General features: G+C 37.0%; 1 protein-coding gene across 5 annotated transcripts; it reads left to right on the top strand.

Moving 5' to 3' along the window:
* Window positions 1-782: 782 nt before the first annotated feature.
* Window positions 783-7,994, top strand: LOC132032574 (uncharacterized). Of its 5 annotated transcripts, none has more exons than XR_009408527.1 (4): window positions 783-1,880; window positions 2,038-3,940; window positions 7,603-7,692; window positions 7,859-7,994. XR_009408527.1 is itself a non-coding variant. In XM_059422204.1 (3 exons), exons 1-3 carry the CDS (start codon window positions 2,678-2,680, stop codon window positions 7,795-7,797), a joined length of 372 nt encoding a protein of 123 aa, XP_059278187.1. In that variant the 5' UTR covers window positions 1,917-2,677; the 3' UTR covers window positions 7,798-7,994. The 5 variants fall into 5 exon arrangements, 2 of the variants coding, with proteins under 2 accessions (XP_059278187.1, XP_059278186.1); XR_009408526.1 differs by having other exon boundaries at window positions 2,034-3,940; XM_059422204.1 differs by lacking the exon at window positions 783-1,880 and having other exon boundaries at window positions 1,917-2,688; window positions 3,775-3,940; window positions 7,603-7,994.
* Window positions 7,995-10,931: the final 2,937 nt, after the last annotated feature.

Genomic DNA, 10,931 nt, shown 5'->3' with positions numbered 1-10,931 from the left:
CCCTTTCAACATCTCGCATAATGCATTTCACTCTTAGCAGCAACTCATATGTTGGTTCTTCAACAACGGGGACTTTGAGAGCAGAGTATGGTTGACTAAAAAAAGAAATAAAAGTGTGACACGATGATTTTTACGTGGGAACCACCCGGCTCACAAGGGCGATAAAACCATGACCTACCTTTACTCGTTAACAAATTCTACAAATAGAATTTAGGGATGATTTCATCATGATACAACCCATAAATATATATTGCAACATAATGACCCAAATATAACATTGCAAGATTTAAAAAAAGGGAGGTTTGTAATCTCTGTTCGTACACCAACAACAACATACCCAGTTGTATCAAAGTTGTATACAATGTTGTTGTAGTTGTATTGATTTTAACGAAATCTAACATAAACTTTATACGAGAAAATGTGAGCGAAATTTTAAGACTTGAGCGAGATACAAATTTCATGTTGTTTTCATACACACAATTTATTATGCTTTGTCTCAAACACACACCCTACCAAGATTCTATAAAAATTGAGAGGAGGACCAAAAAATTTTTAAGTGCCAAGCTAAACTACTATATCTGAGACGTAAATCAACGCCAAACTGTTTATAACTAAAATACATTAACATTCGAAGAGAATCTATCATTTTTAACAATAAACATATTTTGATCTTTATAAATATGAACTGAAATACCTCTTGTTTGATGGTAATTTGAACTTGCACAGCGTGAGATTTGCATTGACAATATAATCATGGATCTCATTGCAATATTGCAGTGCATATGCAGTGGTTCCTTGGGTGGTATTTGTGCAATTGTAGTAACTTAGTGGTCATCCGCCCCCCGACCCCTTCTTTTTTGCCCATAAAACATCTTTGTCTTTGAGACTAATAATCTGTTTGAGCTTTGTGAAATGCTCAGTTTTACCTTATTGAAATGAAACTTCAATTCAAAAGAAAATGAACCACAGAAAAAGGCTACTATGCAGCATCTTTCCCCTAGAGTTCGAGAGGAAATTCACATCTGATCTTATCGGAGAGCGACATCTCCATACTCCTTTTTAACCACCCTCTCTATTACCATGTACATGAATAGATTGACCTTGATGGAGGAATCTGGAAAGAGAATACTAATCGCATTTCCTTCCTCCAAAATAAGCTCCTCCAGTCAACCTGCTCATCCCTGTCATGCTCAAATAACACTCTTTCACCTACTCTCCCCCATGTTGGCTTATAATTTCAAACAGTTCTCTGGGACTAGGAAAAAAGTTGACTTAATAGTGAATACAATTAATTTTTCAGGCTTCCTTTCCAGATTTAATCTGCAAAGTAGCCTCGGAAGTCTTTGGATTTGGATGAAGAATGTTGCATGAAGTTGAGGAAATGGAAGTCTTTTGTCATGTTTCCTTGTCACTTAGTAACTAGAAATGCGTTTATGATTTTTTATGCATCATTAATCTGTAATTTTGTCATGGATAGAAGTTAAACCCTCACTGATGTAATTTGCATAGAAGTTTTTGACAGTTTCAGTTTCTGTTGTGTAACCAGCTGGAGAGCTTGTTCTAAGCTATTTTATTGACTACTATGTGACAGTCACGTTCTGTAGACTAGAGATTACGCCTCCCACTTAAACTTGAATGCTCTCCCTGTTAAATAGCTTGTTCTTACTGGTTGCTAAAGCAATCAGATATACCCATCTTTACTTGTTTAATTGTCTTTGTATGCAATGTTTAGTCTTTTTACTGTGCTAAAGCTACTAAACGGTGTTGGTAGCCTGGGAGCATGAACAGTTTTCAAGGTTGAAAGTCACTGCAGCAACACTTTCTGAACTTTCTGCTGCACCTGAATTACTGGAAAGCACGGGAGGTCTGGCTGATAGCAGGTAGAGATTAGCTCCTCTTTTTTCTGTTTTCCTTTTTTTTTTTTTTTTTTTTTTTGATCAAGAAAGGTTGTGGCCTATCTCCTAATAATACCTCTTTGTACTATTTATTAAACTTCTGACGGCCATTTGTTGAACTCCTGGTTTCCTGTGTAGACAGTTTATCAGTGAAGCCTCAATCATTTGAAGTGTCAAGCTTGTTGCTGAAAGTCTAGCAGTAAGGACCATAGCCTACTTCTTTGCCCCTGGAGTACAAAATTTTTGTCTAAGACATTGCACTGCTGATTTCATGAATTGATAAAACCTTAAACTTCCAATGATGACATTGTCTTCTATATGAGAAATAAATAATGACAGCAGAATAGTGAACCTAGAAAGGAAGACTAGTGCTTTTTGGCCTCTTATAGGTCTTGTCATGCCTGCTCCTTTTGGGACCTAGTTGATTCTCAATTAAGTAGTTTTTCAATGAAGCTACATATTCTGTTCAACATCAAAAGTATAACTTTTTATTTTATCGTGGCTTTTTCGCTTTCGTTATTTTCATTTGCATACTGCTTTAAATTGCTTGTCCTTATCTGACATTTATTTGCCATGCTTTCTCTTGAGCCGAGAGTCTTTTGGAAACAGCCTCCCTACCTTCCAAGGTAGGGGTAAAGTCTGCGTACACTTCACCCTCCCCGGACCCTACATTGTGGGATTTCACTGGGTATGTTGTTGTTGTTGTATCATTTTGCTGAGACTATGGCAGATAGTGTTTGTACTCTCAGTTTTCCTTGTGGTTTGTGGAATCTCCTGATGCTATGCTAGCGGAGTGAGTATATAGCTAATAAAATCAATTTAAATCATAATTGGCTGGTTTATGATTTAATCAAGAATAATCCCAAAATTGCTCTTCTTTGACATTCCTTCTCCAAGTCTACAATTAAGATCAGGCCTAAATACCCTGGAAATTCACAATAACATTTTCTCTCTCTCTCTAACTCTTGAAATTCCTGCTGCTTCATGAGTATTATTTACTGCTAGTTCTGTGCATCCTTCCTTTAATTAATTAATGAGCAACATGATTGAATTTTGAGTAGCGGCTTTTATACGGGGGTACCCCATCATTAATAATGCTCCCTCCGTGCCGTTTTATGTGGTGTAATAGTTGGAGTAGATAGGGAGTTTATGAATGAAAGACAGACTTTTGAAACTTATCTACAATAAGTTATAAATATTTGTGTGGATATAAATCATCTCATTAAGGGTAAAATGAGAAGTTTGAAGTTAAACTGTTAAAGATATTATTCTTTTCGGAACTCAAAAAAAAAAAAAAAGGGAAAGAGTGTCACATAAATTGGGACGGAGGGAGTATTATTTACCTTTTTTTATTTTAAACCGAGGGAGTATTATTTACCTTATAAGAAAAGGATTGAATTTTGAGTTCTGTCAGAGTGTCAGTATACTATTTGAGATTTCTGGAGAATGATTTTATGAAAGATTTATTTATTTTCCTCATTACATTGCTTAGTCCCAAGTGTAAATGACAAATTATGATTAGGGAAACATGGATGCATCTTCTGTAGTATTTTTTCTTTGGGGTGGGGGACTGTATGTCAGAGCCCATTTGCATTTGTATATGTAGGATTTTGTTTTGCCTGTCTTTTGTTATAGCGAACAAATAATTTTGCTGTACCGAACTACTTCTGAAGAATCGGGTGATTGATCAGCTGGTTCAGAGTTTTAGATAATCAAAGCGTTTTTTGTATATGCTTTCTTTCTCCTATATTCTGCAGCTTTGTGAGACTCAAATCTTGGTAGATGTCCTTTTATGTGATCGGACTTGTTTCAAGCATTTGTTTCATGCAGACTACAGTGGTTTTGCAAGCGTGTGTTTAACAAATTTCTTCATACACAGACACATTTACAGCCAGGAGCAGAAGAGCATAAACATATTTGCAGATGATAGTAGTTCAGCTGTCAATCCTTCCTACATAAGGTCTTGGCTAGACCTTTTATCTACAACACCTCGAGTGGCACCTTTTCTTTCAAAAAATGACCCGCTTATTAAGGCACTGGAGAAGGTATTTTAGATGCATGTTACGCTTAAATATTCTGATTAGTTAATTGTTTATATTTTTTCCTTATAAATATCCTCATAATGTCTTGGTGTGTATAATATAATGGACATCTTTGTGTATATCACTATCCCTTGTCATAATGGCTTGGCTAGGTCATTTTGCTTTGGCAATTAATGTTGTAAAAGAGAGCAGAATGGAAATTTAATTTTACCTATTAGGCTATTACTTGGTCACAGACTAGCTGGTCTATCAGTTTTATGCCCTATTACTTGGTCACAGACTAGCTGGTCTATCAGTTTTATGCCTATCTTTAACCTGTAATGGTGTTCCATGCTACTGGTGAACATGGAGATGTTTGGTTGGACCAGATTAGCTCTTCAGGCTTTCTTTTGAGCACCGACATACTTCAATTTGAGCTCCTTAAGGTATCTGTACCTTTTAGTTTCTTGTTTTGACCAACATGTGCTTTCAATACTTCAGGAATTAGCTGATCATACTGCAGAGGTGAACGTACAGCATGAGACTCTAGATGGAACGTTCACTTTTTACGATTCAACTAGTGGCAAGTTGCATATATTGAAGAAAAAATAAGTTCGATGAAAAATTTGAGAAATCCGGGACGGATTTTTAGTCAACTTTGGAGGCGCATATCTCCTAGTATATATGGAGTTTTAAGGTGTTTTAAGAGCCTAAAATGAAGCTCGTCGAGTCTAGTTTGTAATGCAATAAACCGCTCATTGATAGGACATCGGAGTAGACAATTATAGACATTACAAACTGAACTGTCGACGCAGAAACCGGGCGCTACAGTACTGTAGCTACAGTGCGCCGCCTCAGCCCCTATAAAAAGGGTTAAAACCCCATTTTTTTTCATCTAAAAAGTTCCAAAAATTTCCAGAAAATTCAGCAACAAAAGGGAGCAAATATACATCACAAAAACGAGAATTTTGAGTGAAATTTCAAGTAACGAAGTATCAATCGAGGTCCGGGCAACCCGTAGTAGCGAATATAATTTCGTTTAGTGTTGGAGTGGCTTGGGAACAAGAAAATTATGAAGATTTGGCTACCTTCATAAAACAAGGCATGAATCATCAAATCCCTCTCTTTATCAAGTTTTGATTAAGGGATATTTGAAAGAATAAAGATTATAGTTGTTGTGTTGATGTTGTTGGATTATGGATTGAGGGTTGAAGAAATACTGATGAAAATACATATATTTATCTTGTAGGATGTTGAGGATGTTGTTATTGATGTTGTTAGTATTAATTTCACTTTTTACGGAAATAAAGTTATTAATTAGTCGTATCCCAAGTTGGTTGGTTGGGAAATTTAGAAAACGGTGTGTGAAATTTGTTTTATGGCATATGTTGGTGTTGGAAATGATGTTATTACTATTGGTTTTGTTGTTGATGTTGTTGGTTGTTGAATTGGAATTTCGGGCTAGGCATATAAATAGGGAAAATCTTTGTCAATTTTCGACGAATCTAAAAGGACTTTCATTAAGTGTTTAAGACGAGCGTATGACGATGACCCTAATGATATTATGAATGGTTACATATGTAGATTACGAGGCTACGAATAATTCTTAAGAGAGTTGCAAGGCAGGAAGTAAGTTGGAAGTCGAGAATTATCTTCCAGGTATGTTAAGGCTCGCCCCTTTCTTTCAAAGGCATGATCTCTAGGTTAGGATTTCATAAATGTTTCCATATTTTCCTTGTTATCCAAAGTTGAGAAGTCTAACATTCGGGCATGATTTCCTTCCTGATAATCCATAAATGTTTTCCAAAATATTCGTATCTTCCAAACCAAAGGTTGTGATTATGTGAGCCCTTATGATGGCAACGATGGGAATGTTTTTCAATAACAATGATGATGTCAAAGATGAGAATGTTATTATGATGAAAATGATGAGAATGATTTCATGTTTAAAGGTTTCAAGTTTATGTTTTCGATGACCATATGAGAACGTTGAACTATTTCTTGATGTCTCAATTTTGTTCATGGATGATGACTATTTCTTTTAAGATTCCAAAAGCACATGACTTAATGCCCTATGAGATTTATGGTCTACTCTATGTTTCTCTTAGTTCTATTCTCCATTGATAGTCTCACCTTAAATCAATTGTTCCTTCAGGTGCGAGACAAAGCGACGATAATTATTCCATAATATAATCGGAGGTTACCGACCTTACGTCACTCCGTCTGATTGTGGCTTTTGATTGGGCTCTTACGCATGCTTTTATATATATGTGTATGTATTTTCTCACACCGCGCGCGCTATAGTCGGCGGGCAGTGCACGTAGATGTGCACACCTGCCGGTGGGCATGTTATGATATTGCCCCCATGCGGGCTAATGATGATAACACCGAGCCTTAATGGCCGGGCATGATACTATATATATGACACCGAGCCTTAATGGCCGGGCATGGTACTATGTATATGTATAAAAATATTTTTTTTTAAAACGCTAAGCATGCATGATATCCGCCTTATGAGGCACTCAGATGTATAGGTTATCTCTCTTACTCCTTGTTACGTTTCATATCTATGCTATGTTGTTACTCATGCCTCACATACACAGTACATTATTCGCACCGACGCCCCTTCGGGCGGCCGCGTTTCATGCCACGCGAGTGTATACGGATGAGTAGAAGATATTGCTAGAAGATGTTCCGCCCGGGATTGGCGAGCTCCCTTTCTTTCCGGGAGTGTTGTCGAGTCGAGTATCTATGTTATGGTATATTAATTTATGTTAGAGACTTTGGCAGACGAGAGTCATGTATACGGTATGCCGGTCTTGTGTAGCGGGCTATTTAAGCCGATGTATCCTTATGCATTACTTTACAGATTTCATATGATTACGCATTTACTTGGTTTAAGAAAGACGAAAAGAATATTTTTCTAAAAACCTTCCGTTATGCATTTCAATTCACGACTGCCAAGTCCCGCCGAGATTAAGAGTATAACGAGAGCCAGTGGGTTCGCTCGACTCTAAGTAAGGGTCGGGTGCCCATCATGCCCTATCAGGATTGGGGTGTGACAGTACCGTGAAGACTTTTTTGTATAGTCTAAACTCGATCAATATCCCCACGAGCTGCCTATATAAATATATTCATCACAGCATACATTAAGATGTTCAAAATAACCAACTACATATAGATGAGCCTGTAAAATACAACAAGATTACTAAACCTGGCCTTACCATGAGATCTCTTCAGCTGGCATGCGTAAAAGACAAGGGAATGCAGGAACAGTTGTGAAGTTTGGTTTTAGTGGAGCCAGTTGTTACAGTAGTACACGCATGTTCGAATAGTTCACTCTATATTTTCAGACATGAAAAATTTATTATATGGACAGAAGGGGTCGTACCATGTCTCATGGGTGATGAATATGAGAATTTCCGACCACTTATTTTCATCAGAAAAAAAAGAAAAGAAAAAAGTATCTCTGACCACTGTGATTTCAACATTTCAGACCTATTTTGTAACTAAAGTTTTCCTCTTTCACTGCTTGCTGATTTAAGCTTGAGTGGCCCATTACTTTTGTTTTAAGCCAATATTTATAGTCATATTGTCAACTGCATTTGCTTGTTAATTATCTGCAGTTAAATCTTTCTCCATTTATTTACTTGTGCAATTAACTGCTTAAAATGTTCTCTTTGCAGGTTGCCAGCGTGACATTCGACCTGCTTTTGTTGTTGGTTCTAGGATCATACTTGATTACACTTTTCAGTTTTCTTTTTATCACCCCCAGGGTATGTCTTCCGGTTTACAATCCTGATTCCCTTATTTTGGTTTACAAATTCTACCGTTCCCAAACACTACCAATTTATACCAAACTGAGACTAAAACGTCCTTGATTTGTCTACCAATCAAAATATAGTGAACTCATCTAACCAATCTGATGGTATTGTTTGACAGGGTCTTGACGATCTTATTAGTCTATTCCGTCATCCCCCATCACGGAAAGTAAAAACCGCTTGATTCCTGAAACAGGATATTTCTGCATCAGGCGCTTGTGAATCAAGAAGCAGGCGTCACTTTTTATAACCTTAATGTAACATCCCGTAAATCCGAATTAGGTATGAATGTATGAATCTAGTATAAAGGTGATATTTTAGCTATATTAATCTATTTTGGATGAACTCGGGTAATAAACAGTCGTTTTGAAGTCAAACCAAAAAGTGAAGTTCTTAAGGCCTTCTAAATTCGTCTAAGTCTAGGACAGTCTGTACTTATGGCCTATTTTAGGGTACTTACGTTAGGAATTTGTGAAAATTTCCTTCTTAAAAGTTATAGCCCTTTGAAATACCTTTTCAACAGTATATTATGGGGGTCAAGGGCACATCTGTACAAAAAGTTATGGCCATTTTACTGAAGGATTACAGAGCAGTCCGTTCACTGGTCATGTTATACGAACTTCTTATACGGCCCATTTAATTTTATATGGACCGTATAACTCGTCCGTACTTTATGAAGCCTCAAATCGACGTTCTGTTTTCAGCCATGATAAAATATGGTCATATTATACGGACCGTATAACTTTATACAGACCGTATAATATGTCTATATAATTTTCGCCTCACTTTTGTATAAATTCAAGCCTTGAGTTCTTTTATTTCATTATTCACAATTCCAAGCCCTAGCAACAATCCAAAACATCAAGGTAAGTCAATCCAAACCCTTCCAACTCAATTCTAACATATACTCTAATAATCTAAGCAAGACATCATTGTTCCTAAACTAGGGTTTTCAAGAAAACCCATCTCAAGGTTCAAGAATTCAAGATTTTGGAAATCTTCTTCAAAGTTAAAATCTTTAATTCAAGTTTGAGCATTACCAGGTATGTAGAGTTACTATCTACGTGTGGGAACATCATTGTTCTCCCCCACGCCTCAAAATCCATAAATTATGATTCTCTACTAAAACTAGGATTTCTATACCATGCTCATGATAACCCTAGGAGCATGTCCATGATTATATTATGTATGAATTGCTATTATTCTATCATTGTGTTCTTAATAACTCCATATGATTATTGAGAATCAGTCCGTAATCTATGAAAACCCATATCTTGTATTCCATGGGTTCTTGCATGCATGTTTTAGCTAAAAAGATTATTTCATGAATATCCTACATGTCTACAAGTTTTCATAACCACATTATATAATTACTTTCATGCTATGATACAAGATACATAAATGCTAAATACAAGTTATTTTACCAAACCACGTTTACAAGTTATTTCATGATATCCCGGTACAAGCAAGTTATATTCATGAAAACCATGGGCAGCAAAGTGCCACTTATTTTACATGTTCATATTTTTGGGAGTTGCATTAATTCGAAAAGGATTCAAACGATTTCAAACTACATAGCCACCGTATGACGAGGATTGCTCCACCCATGCTTAGGACGATCTCTCATAATGACCTGGATCCTTTCATAATATTATTAAATCTCATGTCCCCCGGCAAGGTATGAGTGTTCTGGCACAGTAGGACGCAAGTACTGCACCATGTTGTCGGTTATATTTATCGCTCTCCCTACTCACGATACTTTACACATGTTATATATGTATATGTACTCATGTTCACGATCATGTTTCACTCGATCTTGTTATGTTATTTTCATGTCCCATGTTAATTCTTTCAGTTGCTTTACATACCAGTACATTCAATGTGGTGACGTCCCCTTTTATTGCCCGGGGGCCTGCATTTCATGATGCAGGTACTAATTTACAGGATGACGACGCATCCATTTCGCAGGGACAAAGATTCGTATCAGCTATCGGGTGAGCCCCATCTCATTCGGAGTTTAGTCAATTCTTTATTTTATGATTAGCTACGTATCTAAGGTATGTTGGGGGCCTTGTCCCAGCGAGTATGTTTTCCATGTTCAGACTTATGTTAGAGGTTTCATAGACTAGACAAGTCAGTTATGTCATGTCACACTTTTAGAGTCGTATAGTCATTTTGGCTCATTCATGTTATTTCTGCACTCATGTTTAAACAAGTATTTTGATTAAGTATTTTGACTTATTGCATTTTATAAAGGCTCATCATGCATTCACGTTAAATTTTGCTCATGTTATGCCTCATGATGATTCAGCAAGCCATGTGATTCGCTCGGTCATATGCAGTAAGGCACCGAGTGCCGTGTTTTGCCCAAGCCATGGTTCGGGGTGTGACAAAGCTTGGTATCAGAGTCCTAGGTTCAAGTGTCTTAAGGAGTCTATGAAACCGTGTCCAGTGGGGTCACTTTTATATGTGTGTGGTGCCCACACATATAAACAGTTGACCACCAAGACATTTTTAGGTCTCCTCACTTCTTTCAACTCTAGATCACGCAATAGAGCTATGTTCTTAGAAATCACTCGGACACAAATGCATTTGTTTCCCGTTCTACCGAATACGCCACGTCTCAATGGATGAGGAAGATGTAAATCTAATCATTATCGATGTGTTGCTTTCGTACGAAGTCATCGAATTATTCTAATTCGTGCCATGAAGCCTAAAGCGATGAAAGTAACATTCTTTTTCCATCGGGTCTGAACGTATCAAATGTGCAAGCGGCAAGAAAGAAATTCCAAGACCCAAGACTTGCTAAATAGTGCATAGTGTGTTTATCGGGTGTTTTTACTGTTGAAATTCAAATTTCGGGACGGGTAGCACACGTTAGTTATATATACCCTATAGAGTAAGTTTATTTGAACTCTTTGACCATGGAGCTATAGTATAAGGGTGATGGTTCATGGCTTAAAACCCACGAGGTAGCATGTTGCGAAGTTAACCGTTAGGAGCAAATTGTCACGGTAGTTTTGAGCGAAAGAAATAGCCTAAGAGCCAACCACCCGTAATACTAGAAAGTCTACTTTTCAGGGATATATATATTTTTGCCATATGATCTATGCACATGACTAGGAAAGGGAATGATGTGATAAGAAAACCGCGAGCAACTTAAGATATTGAATTTTTTTTAGGGTTAGTTTTAA

Source organism: Lycium ferocissimum, chromosome 10 (assembly GCF_029784015.1).
Source record: "Lycium ferocissimum isolate CSIRO_LF1 chromosome 10, AGI_CSIRO_Lferr_CH_V1, whole genome shotgun sequence".
NCBI lineage: Eukaryota > Viridiplantae > Streptophyta > Magnoliopsida > Solanales > Solanaceae > Lycium > Lycium ferocissimum.
The sequence above is the reverse complement of the archived record's forward strand: the minus strand, read 5'-3'. Positions and strand labels throughout refer to the sequence as shown.

Bases quoted from the DNA above. Each gene is read 5' to 3' on its own strand.
- LOC132032574 (XM_059422203.1), top strand. From the start codon at position 3,626: ATGCTTTCTTTCTCCTATATTCTGCAGCTTTGTGAGACTCAAATCTTG. The intron at 3,941-7,602 runs GTATTTTAGATG...TTCTCTTTGCAG, and splicing joins TTATTAAGGCACTGGAGAAG to GTTGCCAGCGTGACATTCGA. The intron at 7,693-7,858 runs GTATGTCTTCCG...ATTGTTTGACAG, and splicing joins TTCTTTTTATCACCCCCAGG to GGTCTTGACGATCTTATTAG.